Here is a 17250-nt window from a genome sequence, read left to right as displayed (position 1 = left end):
GAGCTGAAGTTGGAAGCCCAACTAACTGAGCCACCCAAGTGCCCCAGGTTGTGTAAGTTGTTGATATATTTTGGATACTATGTCATTTGCAAATATCTTTCCCCATTCTGTAGGTTGCCTTTCGGTTTTCTTGATTGTTTCCTTTGCCGTGCAGAAGCTTCTATTTTGACTTTTTCAAAAAACATTTAATTATTTTTGAGAGAGCACGAACAGGGGAGAGGCAGAGAGAGAGGCAGACACAGTATCCAAAGCAGGATCCAGGCTCTGAGCTGTCAGCACCGAGCCTGCCCCAAGGCTTGAACCCATGAACCGTGAGCTCATGACCTGAGCTGAAGTTGGACGCGTACCTGACTGAGCCACCCAGGTGCCCCACATGTAGTCCCAATAGTTTAATTTTGTTGTTCTTGCTCTTGCCTCAGTGGACCCTATCTAGAAGAAAGTTGCTATGGCCAATGGCAGAGAAAATGCTGCTTGTGCTTTGTTCTAGGGTTTTTATGGTGTTTGGGTCTCACATGTAGGTCTTTGAGCCATTTTGTTGATTTTTGTATATGGTGTAAGAGGGTGGTCTGTTTTCATTCTTGTGCGTGTCGCTGTCCAGTTTTCCCAACACCATCTGTTCTTGAGGGTGATGTCCTTACGAAGAAGAGTTCCCACAGTGGCCTGCAGGGTCGTGTCCTCTGTCCCCAGGGCCCTGTTTCCAGGAGCGTCTCTAATGGGTGCTGCGTGAGCTCTGCTTTTGTGTCCTGGCCCCTTGATCCTTCAAGCCAGACATCGGGAGAGGCTCTCTTTGTCTGTTGTGGGCAGTATTGGGGCCCCGGCCTGAAGGGGGGGCATTTTAAGTAGGTGTGCCCTGCTCTGTTGGTGAAATGGGACTTAGCACCACTGCTGCTGGAACCAAGGCCTTGCAAAAGTCCCAGGTCAGGAGACGCAAGGATGAGCAGGGGTTTGGGGCCCGTCTTGTGGGGGCGGGAGCCCCCTCCGCGCTGGGACTGAGGCACATGAGACTGAGGGGTGGTGACCCTAGGGCATGGGGGGCGGGGCTCGGTGTAATCAAGTTAGGTGGTGAGTGTCCGTGCTGGGCTGGGTCCTGCACGTGGCCCTGTGCTTACGCCGAGGGGTAGGGGTAGGTGACGTGGTGCTGGCCAGCTCGTGCTCTGGGAAGAGCAGCTCACGTCCCCACTCTGCGCCCCTGGTGCTCTTCAGACCAGATCCCATGCTGGAGGTGTGGGTTGTTGGCCTGCCTTCTCTTCCAAGAGCAGCGCGACGATCTCTGGACCGTGTCCTGGCCGAGCCCGCTCGCCTTTACACTCCAAGCTTCAAGCCCCTTTGCTCGCAAGAGCTCACAAAATTCAGGCCCTGTCAGTTTTCAAGCCACTGGCTGTGGGGATTTGTTTTCCCTGCGCGCTCCTCTGTGTGCCGGTCCTTCTCTCGCCTTGTGGCCACACCGTGGCCACAGCTGTCGGCTCATCACAGCAGCCATGATCTCCTTCTCTCCTGAGCTGCTTCTCCTCACTCCCTACCTTCTTTGATGTGACCTCTTCTCTTTCTTCACTCGTCAAGTTTGTTCTTCCTGTCTTCAGGTCGATTTCTGGGGTATTTCGGAGGAGATGATAGTCACCTAGTTGTATTTGTGGGACAAGGTAAGCGTATAGTCCCTACTCGGCTGCCATCTGCCAGGAGCTTCCAAGGTCTGTTGAACCTTATGATAAACTGAAAAGGGCTCCCCCCCCCCCCGAATGGCTGTCCCATTTTGCATTCCTAGCAGAAAAATACGAGAGTTAGAATTGCTTTATATTCTCACCAGCCCTTGGCATTGTCAATTGAGAAAAAATTTTCCATTTTAATATATGGGTAGTGAAATGTCATTATAATTTTAATTTGCATTTTCCTAATAACTAATGGTGTTGAGCATCTCGTGCTTATTTGCCATTCATGTATTTTCTTTGAAGTGTCTGTTTAAATCTTTTGACCATGTATTTTTCAGTCTTGATATACTTTTGGGGGGGGGGAATCAGTTTAGATACACCGAAAATTTGCAAAGATAGAATATAGTTCCTGTATACCCTTGACCTAGTTTCTCTTACTGTTAACATCTTCTAGAACTATGATTGCTTTGCCCAAACTGAGAGATGAACCTTCATCAACACTGTTAATTAATTGCCAAACTTTATTCAGATTTCTCCAGTTTTTCTGCTAATGTCATCCAAAGCTCCCCCCACCCCCCACCCCCGGTCCAACTCCAGGATCAATTCCAGGGTATGGAGAGTTAAAGTTTTATGCCCTCATTTTACAAATCTCCTGGGTATCTTCACCTTCTTGGAGAACTGGTGCCCAGAGCCATCTGACCTCTAATCTTGACTGTTTTTTGGATCTTCTCCATTATTGACATCTTGGGATATCCCTTTACCTTCATCTTGGGGGATTCCTTTCACCTCCCTCTTGGGTTGTTTGTCCTATTTTCTGGATCTTATGCCTTTCATTTTCATGGCATTCTTTCTCTTGGTTCATTATCTCATTTTGGCAAAACACACATTTTGAAGCTTCTAGGTAAAAGGAAGATGGAAGTTATTTTTGTATAGATTATTCTATTCTTACATAATATTTTTTCAGGGTGTGGTAATTTTATTTTTATTTTTTAAGAACTTTACTTAAACCCAAATTAGTTAACATACAGTGTAATACTGATTTCAAGAATAGAATTGAATGATTCATCACTTACATAGAACACCCAGTGCTTGTCCCAACAGGTGCCCTCCTTAATGCCCATCACCCATTTAGCCCATCCTCCCACCCACCACCCCTCCCTGATTTTGTTCTCTGTATTTAAGAGCCTCTTAGGGTTTTCCTCCCTCTCTGTTTTTATCTTATTTTCCTTCCCTTCCCCTAGGTTCATCTATATTGTTTAATTTCACAGGAGTGAAATCATGCCATATTTGTCTTTCTCTGACTTGTTTCACTAAGCATAACACATTCTAGTTCCATCCATATTGTTGCAAATAGCAAGATTTCATTCTTTTCGATTGCTGAGTAATATGAGCAATATTCCATTATATACATATATTTGTGTATATATATGTATATGTATTCATGTATGTACACACACACACACACACACACCATCTTCTTTATGCATTCATCAGTCGATGGACATTTGGGCTCTTTCCATAGCTTGGCTATTGTTGATAGTGCTGCTATAAACATTGGGGTGCATGTGACCCTTGGAATCAGCATTTTTGTATTCTTTGGATAAATACCTAGTAGTGCAATTGCTGGCTTGTAGGCTAGTTCTATTTTTAATTTTTGGAGGAAACTCCACACTATTCTCCAGAGCGGCTGCACCAGTTTGCATTCCCACCAACTGCACAAAAGGGTTCCCTTTTCTCCACATCCTCGCCAACATCTCGTTTCCTGAGTTGTTAATTTTAACCACTCTGGCCAGTGTGAGGTGGTGTCTTAGTGTGGTTTTGATTTGTATTTCCCTGATGGTGAATGACGTTGAGCATCTTTTCATGTGCCTGTTAGCCATCTGGATGTCTTCTTCGGAAAAGCGTTCATGTCTTTTGCCCTTTTTTTTCACTGAATGATTTGTTTTTCGGGGGGTTGAGTTTGAGAAGTTCTTTATAGATTTTGGATACCAACCCTTGATCTGATAGGTCATTTGCAAGTATCTTCTCCCATTCCACAGGCTGCCTTTTAGTTTTGTCATTTCCTTTGCTGTGCAGAAACTTTTTGTCTTGATGAGGTGGTCGTGAATTTTACATCCCAACTTGCCTAGGGTAGAGTACCCAGTTATTTAATCACTGATGTAGGTATTGCTGAAAAATATTTTGTGGATGTGGTTGTAGGTCTGTAATTAGTTGACTTTGTTTAAACAGTAATTTATATTGATAGGTTTTTATTTAAATTCAAGTTAGTTAACATAGTGTAATATTGGTTTCAGGAGTAGAATTTAGTGATTCATCACTTACATTCAACACCCAGTACTCATCACAACAAAGTGCCCTCCTTAATGCCCATCCCCCATTTAGCCCATTCCCAGCCCACCTCCCCTCCAGCGACTGTCAGTTTGTTCTCTATCATTAAGAGTCTTTTACAGCTTGCCTCCCTTTCTTCCCCCCACTGCCCCTATGTTCATCTGCTTTGTTTCTTAAAATCCAAATGAATGAAATCACATGGTATTTATCTTTATCTGACTGGCGTATTTTGCTTAGCATAGTACCATAATTAGTTGACTTTAAGTAAAGAAAATTACCCTCGCCAAATGGATGGACCTCATCCAATCAAGAGATGGCCTTTAAGGAAAAAGTGATGTCTTCTAGAAAAGAAGAAAGGATGCCTCACAACTATTCTATCAACACCTTCGTATCCAGCCTGCTAACCTGCCATTTGAATTTCACAGTGGCCTTTTCTCGCAATCATGTGAGCCAATTTCTTAAATCGATTAGCTATGTCTATGTCGCTCCTATTTGTCGAGAGAAACCCAAGTAACATACAGGGTATAGGATTATAGATTAGAAATAAATTCCTCTCAGAAGTTTGAAGGCTCCATTAGCTTCTAGCTTCCAGTGATGCTGTTGATAACTTTGATTCAATTCTGACCCTTGAGCTTTATACAAAATTAATTTCAGTCTCTGAAGGTCTAAAGAGTCTCATGATCATCCCTGGTGGCTGGAAATTGCATGGTCAGGTTCATTTTTGTCCGTCTTTATGGGCATTCATTCCCTTTCAATCTGGGAAGTCATGTTTTTGAGTTTGAAGAAATTTTCTTAAATTATTTGTTTGAAGGCTTCTTTACCTCCATGGTCTATGTTTTCTCTTTGTGGAATTAACATTGGATAGATGATCTGGTGGAATAGTCGGTAAAATTTTGAAATTCTTTTTCCTCTTTTAAAAAATTGTTTGGATGTTTCCTCAGTCTTATCTTCCAATCAATTTTTTTTTTTTGTTTATTTGTAAGCTCTATGCCCAATGGGGCTTGAATTTAGGACCATGAGACCAAGAGTCACATAGTCTACAACTGAACAAGGCAGGCACCCCAATCATTCTCTTAATTTCTACTTTCCACCATTATGCTTTGACTTTCCAAGAGCTCTTTGATGTTTTGTGAATGTTCATTTTTGTAATAACATCGTGATCTTGTTTAATGGATGCCATATAATTTGTTACCTATAAAGATGTAATGGTAATTCTTGTTTGTCTCGAAGTTTTGTTTTGTTTTGTTTTTTTTTTTTAAAGATTTTATTTTCAAGTAATCTCTACACTCACTGTGGGGCCCAAAGTCACAACCCCAAGATTAAGAATTGCACGTTTGACTGAGCCAGCCAGGCTCCTCCAAATTTGCTTCATATACTCTGTTTCTCTCTCTGTCCTCAGTTTTCTGTGGGTATGTTTGTTCTGTTTTAGAGAATTTCCTCAGATGTTTCTTGATCCTTAGCTGCCTGCTCATGAAGAGTGGGGACTAAATGCCATGAGCACTGGTGACAGGGGAAGGCTTGGTAGCTGAAACTCATTGTACGGTGCCCTGGCTAAGTCAACCGCCGGGAGATCGCCAATGTTATGATCTGTAAACTCTCTCCTTTGGTAAAGTAATATCGTGGTGGTCTAAATGCAAGAGTGGGGAGAGTAAAAGAATGTACTGTCGTCATGCCTGAGAGTCGGGCATAATCTCAGGCTGTCCTAGGCAAATTAGAGGATGATCATCTCCTTCCTGATAGGGATATTCCTCACGGAATATTCTTCCATATCCAGTACAGGTGCTAGAAGTCAAAATTGTCTGCGTCTAGCAGCTGTGTGAAGGAAGAGGTCTAGGAGTTCTTGTCATCCATCTTCCAAAGTTCATGCTTGTTTATAGTCTTAAATCGGAGGCAGCCTACATGCCAATCGGCAACTGTGTAGAAAACCGTGGAATTCATACAATGGAATGCTACTCGGTAGTGAAAAAGAATGAGCCTCTGCTACATAAAAGGAAATGAATTTTAAATAGTGTTGAACAGGGACACCAAAAAACCGGATAGAAAGTACATGCCATATGATCCCATTTATGTGAAATACAAGAACTGGCAAAACGAATCCAGGATGATAGAAGTCGTAAGAAGTGAATTTCGGGACACCGATGGAGAGGCATTGATGGCACCAGGGGAGGGCACATGGAAGAGTCTGTAGGCCAGATATGGGTAGATTTACAAATTGGGGTGAGGGGAGAGTGGCATTTCAGCTAGGTAAACCTCTACCTGAGGTGGGGGAATTCATTAGGACAGGAATATTAGGGAAAGAGGGAAAGGGTCCTCAGCTGTTGGCTTCATGAGAATTCTATGTTGAAATCCCAACCCAGGATAGATGCCCAGCACCAACTCTGCAGGTAAAATTACTACTTACACTGAGGAACCATGGCTTTAGGTTGTATTTACAAAAGTGAATACCATGTTTGCCTTTAAGAATCTGTTGGCTTGAACTTGAAGTATTTTACACTGAGCATCTTAATCATCAGGAATGGCTTCCTGTAGCCTTTGTCATTCTGCTTTCCAATGATGTGTTTCTCCATCGTAAGCCTCTGCTGCTGGGGAAACCCATGAGATGGTGTAGATGCAATAATAGCTTAAAATACTCACCGTACCTCTTTGCCGAGTCAATTCCTCGGTGAGAAGTAGACTTCCCATTCCTCTGGCATCAGTCCTGTCAGTGTCGTTTACTTGGGCCAGTGCCATGTCACAAGGTGACATTCAAGGGAATGTAAGCTACATCTAAGCAGAAGCTTTATGAGCTCCTCTTGCCTGCTTCCACTGTCACTTTTTTGTCTTCTGCCATACAAATGCCATGTTCTAGAAGGGGCTGCTCTGGTTCCCCTATCCAGAGATTTTGGGATTATTTGTTACTTAGTATAAGATAGTGCACCCTAATCCACCAGGATGTTTGAGAAATTCTCTTGAACAAGTTGAGCAGAATCTACTGTATCTTCTCTCAGGATCCAGAGAATGTTCTCTGCTTTGATCATGAGAGATATAGGATCCCTGAATGTCTAAAAATGGAGAAATATCTAGGTTATGTGTTTTTTTAAATTTTAATGTTTCTTCATCTTAGAGAGAGACAGGGAGGAAGGAATGGAGACACAGAATCTGAAGCAAGGCTCTAGAATCTGAGCTGTCAGCACAGAGCCTGATGAGGGGCTTGAACTCCTGAACCGTGAGATCATGACCTGAGCCAAAGTCAGAGCTTAACTGACAGAGCCACCCAGGCACCCTAGGTTATCTGTTTTTAACTAATAAATGTAAAGACCATAAACCATCAGCATTAATGTCCCACCACAATTGAGAACAAAATATTTTATTTCTCTCAATAAAACTATAGTTTACAATAGTATTTACTAAATAAATTATATAATTTCTCTTATACAAGCAATAAACTAAATCACAAATATTTCAAAGACAACGTATGTACACGACATAAGGCCTTTTATAAATAGCTTTGCTTTTCTCATTTCACTAGTAAACAGTGAAAAAATCTTTATAGAAGCTAGTTTCCTATAAAGTATATGCAGACCTATTACACTGATCTTGATATGAAACCAATTTAAACTTTTAATGACATGGGCTATGATTATCATTTTGCAAAAAAGAGCAGAATTTATACTTTATTTACCATTTTGCATGGATGGATTTTTTTAAAAAATAAGCAGATTACATATGTTGCTCATGTATAACCACTGGATGCATGCAAAATGAAATAATGCAAGCGTCAATAGGAAAATAGCACTTCCAAGTCCAAAATGGTGATTGGCAATGGCCTAGAAAGCAGCTTAAATATAGTTCATGAAGTTCTTCGCAGTTCAGCAAGCAACAGCAAATGATAGAATGGTGTGATGGTTTTCACATCACATTTGCTGATCAGCCTATGGACCAAGGTTCCCCCCACACTTTGCAAACTCCTAAATCCACTTGATTGTTTCTTGTGTGCCAGGAGGGTCAGCCGAGTTCCTCTGGGTAATTTCGGAGTGGAGAAACTTCTCTTCCACAACTGTGGAATGGTCACCATTTTCACTTACTGGGGAGGTTAAAAAAAAAAAAAAAAGGCAGCTGTAAACCTAAGTTTTGGCATGGATTTATAACTGTTCCTCACGAAAGGGAACGCAAGGTCATTATTAGGCCTAAGCCTTGTGCCTGGGAAATGTGCGGGTAGAAGTCAGGGTGCATTAGGCTCGGGGTCCTTCTGTAATGATTATCATAGCATTTACTTCTCTGGTGGACCTATGGCCTCTGAGGACACCGAGTATCGAGTTCCTGTGACAGCACAGCACTGTGCTAAGACTCAGAAGGAAACAACACTGGCTAAGGTGCACCCCTGACCTCTAAGGGCACAGGGCTTGGGGCATGTGCTGTTACAGCAGGCCTGAAGCCAATCAGAACAACTTGAACCTGGTCTTGACTCATGAATGCCGTGTTCGTTTTCAAACACTGTCCTCGTGACGGGGAAGTAAAAATATATCCAGCAAATATTTAACTTAAAATGGTAACCATTTAAGGTCAGAGACTGCCGGTTCAGTCTATGACCGTTAAACCAAGATCTGCATGGGGAAGGCAGTACCATGTTCAGTTTTTACAGGCAGACGTAGCTGGTTAAACCTACTGGTTTCCTAAGTACTACAGCTACAGGATGTTATGCAAATAAATTTCTTTTTAAAATTTTTTATTTTGAGAAAGGGCACGAGCGGGAGAGAGAGGATCATAAGCAGGCTCTACACCACCAGTGCAGAGCCCGATGTGGGGCTCGAACTCAGGAACGGTGAGGCCAGGACCTGAGTCGAAATCAAGAGGTGGACGCCTAACCTATAGAACCCCCTAGGCAACCCTACTTAACCTTCTTTGTACCTTGTTTTAGCTGTAAAATGGGAGTCATAAATCCTACCTTACAGGGTAGTTTAAGGGATAAACTTTTTTGGGGGAAATACAGTGCATGTATGTATGTGACTGTGGGTACACACACACAAGCTACGTACACAGATGAAATAGGGGTCATTTAGTGTCAGCCACGTGCTTGTGTCCTCAAAATAGTTGAGAAGGTCGGAGGTGTTGGAATGTGTGGTCCAACACCTTCATTTGGAGGCTGAAAAAGCAAACGCGTTTGAAATGATTTTGAAAATTAAGAGGCTATGTCAAAGATTCGGTTTAAAAAGGAATACTTTATCATGTAATTTAAGCCTATTGGGATTTGTAATTTTTAATAGTTTCCATTTTGTTTCCTATTAATCTAAGTTAGGAAGATTTGCCTGCCTAAATGTATAACCTGCTCTAATTAATACTTAAATCATCTTCCAAAAATAGCCCAGGGGTCATGAGCCACAGCAGTGGGCAGAGGGGAAGCTGCCCACATTCTCAGGACAGATGTCTGTAAAGTGGACTTTATTCAGATTCAGTCTGATCCCTTAGTGTGGTGCATATCAATGAGGGACATAAAAAAAAATCCATGTAAAATGATACGTTCCTACTGGTCAGCTTTATCAGTCTTGCTTTATTTTTTTCTTTCTAACACTTTAATTCATTTTTGAGGGACAGAGAGACACAGAGTGTGAGCAGGGGAGGGGCAGAGAGAGAGGGAGACACAGGATCTGAAGCAGGCTCCAGGCTCTGAGCTGTCAGCACACAGCCTGACCTGGGGCTCGAACCCACAGACTGTGAGATCATGACCTGAGCCAAAGTTGGATGCTTAATCGACTAGGCCACCCAGGCGCCCGATCAGTCTTGCTTTCTTAAAAAACAAAAAACAAAAGACGGAAGGAGGTGACAGTTCTGTTCTTCTTGTTCTCTAGATCACAGAAACCAGGCTGGGTCTGGTTTCTAATGATAAATTTGGAGAAAGCCATGACCCAGTTGGACACATGGCCGAGATGACCCAACATGGAAGGGCTCCAAACCCAAGACCCCATGAAAATGGTTAAAAACCTGGGCATTTTGGTCTAGTAGAGACCTAGAGATGCCCAGTAGAGACCTGGGCATGAAAGCTGTCTTCCAACTACTGAAGGCCACGGGGAAGGAAGAGTTGGGTACTCATTTAGTCCTAAGATACATGTCCTCAATAATAGGGGCACAGATGGCCTGGACCCTCGGGGTGGGGGGTTAGAATATCAGCATGTGTGGAGTAGAGTAGCAAAAGCTTAACCCTTCTCAATCTCTTCCCATTGGACACCCTGATCAGTATGTCCCAGCCCAGGGACAAGAGTGTAATTTCCCATCTGTTGAGACCAATGAGTGAGACTAAATGGCTCTAAGACCACAACCATGGCAGACTCCTGGAAACCAGTTTAGCTTTGACTTGGAAGTGTATTCTGACCACAGTAAAAAAAGGAGTGATCACTGAAGGAGGGGTGGTTGCTGTCACTGAGGCCTGAGGCTGGCCAGCCTCTCGGCAGGTGAGGCAGGAGACCCAGCATCCAGAACGCACTCGACATGGGCTGGCCAGCTGGGGGGACTTGGGCAGTCATGGTGGGCTGTGTCAACACATCCCATTGTTGTGTTCAAACCAAAAGATTGTATTAAATATGGTTAACAAATTTATTGTAAATAGTTCCCGTATATAAATCACTATTTGAAAAAAAGTAGTATTTGGGTGTCTCTCAAATTGGGTTACATTGATAATTTAGTAAAAAACCAAAGGCTTTATAATGAAATACACTCTCTAGGGGCACCTGGGTGGCTCAGTCGGTTAAGGGTCCAACTTTGGCTTAGGTTGTGATCTCACGGTTCGTGGGTTCAAGCCCTGCATTGGGCTCTGTGCTGACAGCTCAGAGCTTGAAGCCCGCTTAGGATGTGGTGTTTCCCTCTCTCTGCCCCTCCCTGTTGTCTCTCTCTCAAATATCAACACTAAAAATTATAATGAAATATACTGTCCTTACTATTAAAAATGAAAAATCCTTAATATTCACCTGTTTTTATTACATTGAGGGTGTTGTATAAGTTTCTTTTAAACTTGTATTAACACCTACTGTCACCTCTAGGGTCGAAGAATGTCCATGTGTGGTAAGAACTGCCAACTCTCTATGTCCTAACATAATCCTGGGACGACATGATTGGTTACATGAAAGTGTCTGTTTTGTGCTAACTTAGAACTATAACAAAACAAGGTGGCCAGACAGGTCTTTAAATCTGTGTGGAATCTGACAGCATAGTGTCTTTTCGCTTGGCCACAGTGCGAAGTCTGCAGAAAGCAATTTTATTATCCTCTTATTTAGGAGGGGATGTGCTATAATTTTCCTTCAAATTAGACCCTTCAAGTCCTTACCGGTCACTGGAAAGAAGCACCAGCTGATGATCCTAGAAGGAGACTAAGCCTTTGAGTTGATTTTCCACAATGGGGCACACAGGCTGGTACCTCCAGCTGCACCCCCACCCCCCATCGAAGATGGGATTTTCACAGTATTATTGCCCCAAAGACGAGCAACTTTGGGGGTGCCCTGAGATGCAACCACCCCTGGCCTTGAGGGTTTAGAAACAGAAATGGGAACTGGTGTTTTGGCAAGAGAACCTGGCCAAATTCCAGAAAAGGGATGACAGACAACATCGTCTTAGCCGTCACCCACCGAACTGTCGTGTGTGCGCAGCGATGGCAAGGTTTCTTCCTACGCGTGTGGTACTGGGAGAATACGTAATATTTTAAATTCTGAGACCTGAAGGTACAGGTGTGATAATGGCCGATGGGAAAAGTAAAAGAGTATTTAGGTACAGACAGCCCCCGACTTAGGATGGTCTGACTTAGGATTTTTTTCGACTTGATGATAGTGCGAAAGCCGTAGACATTTGGCGGGAGTCCAGCTTTGAATTCTGATCTTGGATCTTTCCCGGGGCTAGCAACGTGTGGTATGATCCTCTCGTAGGATGCTGGGCAGTGGCAGCCAGCCACGTGCTCGTGGTACCCATACAACCTTCCTGTTCTTTCAGTACAGTTTTTGATAAATTACACCTTCTTATAAAATAAGCTTGGTGTTAGATGATTAAGCTCAACTTTAGGCGAATGTAAGTGTCCTGGGCACTTTAAGGCAGGCCAGGCTAAGCCACGATGTTCAGGAACGGGTGTCTTACGTGCCCTTTGCATTTGTGATACTGTCACCTTTTTGTGGGACCTAAACTCATCGTTAAGCCAAGATCTGAACTCCTGTGGCCTGATCCTAGCGTTATTTATTCCACGTACGTGTTTACGTCTGAGAGTGTGTGTGACAGAAATGCATCTTTATTTCCACTGAAGCTCAAGTGCTTAACTTCAGTGACTGAAACCACACACTAATGCACACTTGTGGTCAAAGACTGCAAAGCTTTTTCGTATTTAAAAAGATTTAAAGCACAGACACAGAAATCAAAGAGCAAGTCATAAGCAGTCTGGTTGCTAACGAGAAGCCCTTTCCAAGTCTGGACTGCAGTAGGGGGAACCAGCCACCCCGGGGGGGGACCCTGAAAGTGGGGCACTTTGGGTGGGCTTCCCAATGGGGAGAGCTGAAGTTCACTTTTCAGAACCATGTGCAGGGGGCATCAGAGGTGAGACACGCCTTTCATTTCTGAGGTCTCCTTTCAAGCCTTATTTCCAAGCCTTCCTTTTTTTCCCCCCACCAACTTTCTGCCTAAGAAACTCACACCCTCAACCTAATGTTTACTTTTTTTGGAATAATTTTTTTATTGAAGCGTAGTTGACGTACGGTGTTAGTTTAGTTTCAGATACAGAACATGGTGATTCGACTAGTCTGTATGTTCTGCTCCGCTCACCGCATGGGTAGCTACGGTCTGCCTCCACAATACCACCGACCAGATTCTCTGCTACACCTTTTATTCCTGTGATTTAACCATTCTTCAGCTGGAAAACTGGGTCTGCCACTCCCTTTCGCTGGCTTTGCCCATTCCCTGCCGTCCTCCCCTCTGGCAACCATCGTTTTGTGCTCTGTATTTCTGAATCTGTTTCTGCTTTTAGTTTTGTGTTGTTTTTTTGATTCTACATACAAGTGAAATCAGGTGGCATTTGTCTGACTTGACTTAGCATAATGCCCTTTCGGTCCATTCACTTGTGGCTCATGTCAAGATCTCATGATTTTTCTATGGCTGAGAAACTTACACTGCCATCTTTGGGTGGCTTCCATATCTTGGCTATTATAAATAAAGCTGCAATAAATACAGGAGCATGGTGATCTTTTAGAACTAGTGTTTTCGTTTTCCCTGGGTAAATACCCAGTAGTGCGATTATCATAAGGTATTTCTATTGTCAACTTTCTGAGAAACCTTCGTAGTGTTTTCCACAGTGGCTTCCCCAATTTACATTCCCACCAGTAGTGTACGAGGGGTCCTTCTTCTCCACGTCCTACCAACACTTAATTCTTGGCTTTTTGATTCTAGCCATTTTGGCCAGTGTAAAGTGATATTTTGCTGTGGTTTTGATTTGCATTTCCCTGGTGATGAGTGATGTTGGACATCTTTTCTGTGTCTGTGGGCATCTGTAGGTCTTCTCTGGAAAAATGTCTACTCAGATCCTCTGCGCAATTTTTTTTTTTTTGATCGTCTTCCTATTTTTATTTAAAAAAAATTTTTTTTACATTTTTAATTTATTTTTGATAGAGGGAGAGACAGAGCACAAGTGGGGGAGGAGCAGAGAGACAGGGAGACACAGAATCCGAAGCAAGCTCCAAGCTGTCAGCTCAGAGCCCGATGCGGGGCTCGAACTCACAAGTCACAAGATCATGACCTGAGCCGAAGTCGGACGCTTAACCAACTGAGCCACCCAGGCGCCCCTCATCTTCCCATTTTTAAATCAAATGTGTGTGTGTGTGTGTGTGTGTGTGTGTGTGTGTGTTGAGTTGTACAAGTTCTTTATGTATTTTGGAGATCAACCCCTAGTGGGATATATCAATTACAAATGTAGGTTGCGTTTTCATTTTGTTGATGGTTTGATTTGCTGTGCAGAAGCTTTTTATTTTGGTGTAGTCCCAGTAGTTTATTTGGGCTTCTGTTTCCCTTGCCTGAGGAGACTTACCTAGAAAAAGGTTTCTACAGCAGATGTCAAAGAAATTACTAACATTGTTTTCTTTTAGGGATTTAATGGTTTTATGTCTCATATTTTGGTCTTTAATCCATTTTAAGTTACTTTTTGTGTATGGTGTGATAGTGGTCCAATTTCATTCTTCTGCTGTAGCTATCCAGTTTCCCCAGCACCACTGATCAAAGAGATGGTCTCTTCTTAATTGTATATTCTTGCCTCCTTTGTCATAGGTTAACTGACCTTTAAATGCATAAATTTGGGGCGCCTGGGTGGCTCAGTCGGTTAAGCGTCCGACTTCGGCTCAGGTCACAATCTCACAGTTCGTGAGTTTGAGCCCCGCGTCGGGCTCTGGGCTGACAGCTCAGAGCCTGGAGCCTGCTTCACATTCTGTGTCTCCCTCTCTCTCTGCCCCTTCCCTGCTCATGCTGTGTCTCTCTCTGTCTCAAAAATAAATAAACATTAAAAAAAATTAAAAAAAAATAAATGCATAGATTTACTTCTGAGCTATTTGGTTCCATTGATCTGTGTGTCTATTTTTAGGATAGTCCTCCACTGTTTTCACTCCTGTAGCTTTGCACTATATTTTAAAATCTAGGATTGTGATATCTCCAATTTTTTCTTCCTTAAGACCGCTTTGGGTATTGGGCATCTTTTGTGCTTCCTTAGAAATTGTATTATTACTTGTCCTAGTTCTGTGAAAAATGCTGTTGATGTTCTGACTGTGCTGAGCTTGTAGACTGAGTTGGGTAGTATGAACATGTTAACAATATTAATTCTTGCAATCCATGAGCATGGACTATATTCCATTTGTTTGTGTCCTCTTCAATTTCTCTTACCAGTGTTCTATAGTTTGCAGAGTACAGGTGTTTTACCTCCTTGGTTAAAGTTATTCCTAGGTATTTGATCCTGTTGAAGTTGTAAAGGGAGTTATTTTCTTTGTGCTTCTTTGTTACTAGGGTACTCAAACTCAACTTTGCCGTGTATTGGTTTTGAGTCCTGCAACTCTACTGACAGCACTTACTCTAATAGGTTTTTGGTGGCATCTTAGGGTTTTCTAGGCATAGCATCATGTCACCTGCAAACAGTGACAGTTTCACTACTTTCTTACCCATTTGGATGCCTTTTCTTTCTTGTCTGATTTGCTCTGGCTACAACCTCCACTACCATGTTGAATAAAAGTGGTGAGAGGAGACTTGTCTATTCCTAATGTTACAGGAAAAGCTCTTGTTCACTGTTGAGTAGGATGTTATGCTTGGGTTTCTCCTACATGGGCTTTATTTGGTTGAGGTATGAGCTCTCTAACATGAATTTTTCATCTAGAAAGGATGATGAATTTTGTGAAAAGTTTTTCCTGCATCTAGTGAGATAATCGTATGATTTTTCTCCCTTGTTAATGTGATTTTTCTCCCTTGTTAATGTGACTGATTTACAAATACTGAACCATCCTTGCATCCCAGGAATAAGTCCCATTTGATTGTGGTGAACGATCCTTTAATGTATTGCTGAATGAGGTTTGCTAATATTTTGCTAAGATTTTTGCATCTATGTTAGTCGAATATTGGCCTTTAGTTTTCCTTTTTATTTTTTTTGTAGTATCTTTGGTTTTGGTATCAGGGTAATGCTGGCCTTGTAGAATGTATTTCGAAGCTTTTCTTCCTCTTCTATTTTTTGATCTAGTTTGAGGAGAGTAAGTATTAAGGCTTCTTTAAATGTTTGGTAGAATTTGCCTGTGAAGCCATCTGGTCTTGGACTTTTCTTGGGGAGTTTTTTGATTACCAGCAATGAAACTAAGTCAGTCATCACCCTGTTCAGATTTCCTACTTCTTCCTGATTCAGTTTTGCAAGATTGTTTATAGAAATTTGTCTCTTTTTTCTAGGTTGTGCAATTTGTTGGCATTTAATTTTTCATAGTACTCTTAGAATCTTTTGTGTTTCTGTAGTGTTGGTGGTTCTTTTGTTTCTGATTTTGAGTCTTTTTTTTATCTTGGAAAGTCTGGGTAAATGTTTATCATTTCCGTTTATCTTTTCAAAGAACCAGCTCTTGATTTCATCTTTTCTTTTGTGTTTTTAGTCTTTTTCATTTATTCTTGCTCTGATACTATCTCCTTCTTTCTACTAACCTTAGCCTTGGTTTGTTCTTTTTCTAGTTCCTTTCAATGTAAGGTCAGATTTTTTTTTTTTAAGTTTATTTCAATAGAGCACATGAGCCAGCAGGGGAGGGGCAGAGAGAGAGAGAGAGAGAATCCTAAGCAGGCTCTGTGTTGTCAGCATGGAGCCTGATGGGGGGGGGGGGGTGGTTTCATGAATGTGAGTTCACGACCTCAGCTGAAATCAAGAGTTGGACACTTAACCATCTGAGCCACCCAGGTGCCCCCAGATTTTTTTTCTAGAGATATATTTTTCTTGAGAAAAGTATGTATTAGTATTAATTTTCCTCTTGTAAAAGCTTTAGCTGTGTCCCCAAGACTTTGGACTGTTGGTTTTAGTTTCATTTGTCTCTATGTATTTTGATTTCCTCTTTGATTTCTTTGACCCATGGCTGTTGAGTATCATGGTGTTGAACCTCCATGGATTTTGTGTTTTTTTCCAATCTTTTTAAATTTACTGAGACTTGCTTTGTGGCGTAACATGTGATCTATCCTTGAGAATGTTCCATGTGCACTTGAAAAAAATGTGTATTCACATGCTTTTGGGTGGAATGTTCTGTATTTATTTGTCTCCCTCCCTTTTTTAAAAATTATTTTTTAAAATTTACATCCAAATTAGTTATTATATAGTGAAGCAATGATTTCAGTAGATTCCTTAATGCCCCTTACCCATTTAGTCCATCCCCCCTCCCACAATGCCTCCAGCAACCCTCAGTTTGTTCTCCATATTTATGAGTCTCTTTTGTTTTGTCCCCCTCCCTGTTTTTATATTATTTTTGTTTCCCTTCCCTTATGTTCATGTGTTTTGTCTCTTAAAGTCCTCATATGAGTGAAGTCATATGATTTTTGTCTTTCTCTAATTTTACTTAGCATAATACCCTCCAGTTTCATCCATGTAGTTGCAAATGGCAAGATTTCATTCTTTTTGATTGCCAAGTAATACTCCATTGTGTATATATGCCAAATTTTCTTTATTCATTCTGTATATATTTAGATCCATCCGGTCTAATGTGTTGTTGAAAGACACTGTTTCCATACTGATTTTCTACCTGATAATCTACCCATTGATATAAGTGGGGTGTTCAAGTTGCCTACTATTACT

At 41.9% G+C, this 17250-nt stretch overlaps 1 protein-coding gene across 4 annotated transcripts in view; it reads right to left on the bottom strand.

Annotated features, from left to right (window-relative positions):
• Positions 1 to 2225: 2225 nt before the first annotated feature.
• The window catches only part of PIP5K1B (phosphatidylinositol-4-phosphate 5-kinase type 1 beta), a 313786-nt gene continuing 298761 nt past the window's right edge, over positions 2226 to 17250 (bottom strand). For 3 of the 4 annotated variants that reach the window (XM_030294332.1, XM_030294331.1, XM_030294328.1), the window contains exon 14: positions 2226 to 2543. In XM_030294332.1, the coding sequence (XP_030150192.1) occupies positions 2508 to 2543 (36 nt within the window). In that variant the 3' untranslated portion in view covers positions 2226 to 2507. Of the gene's footprint in view, positions 2544 to 7304; positions 8038 to 17250 lie in introns of those variants that run through there. The other variant, XM_030294329.1, reaches the window with a different exon arrangement.

Source organism: Lynx canadensis, chromosome D4 (assembly GCF_007474595.2).
Source record: "Lynx canadensis isolate LIC74 chromosome D4, mLynCan4.pri.v2, whole genome shotgun sequence".
NCBI lineage: Eukaryota > Metazoa > Chordata > Mammalia > Carnivora > Felidae > Lynx > Lynx canadensis.
Note: the sequence above shows the minus strand (reverse complement) of the source record. Positions and strands in the feature narration are given on the sequence as shown.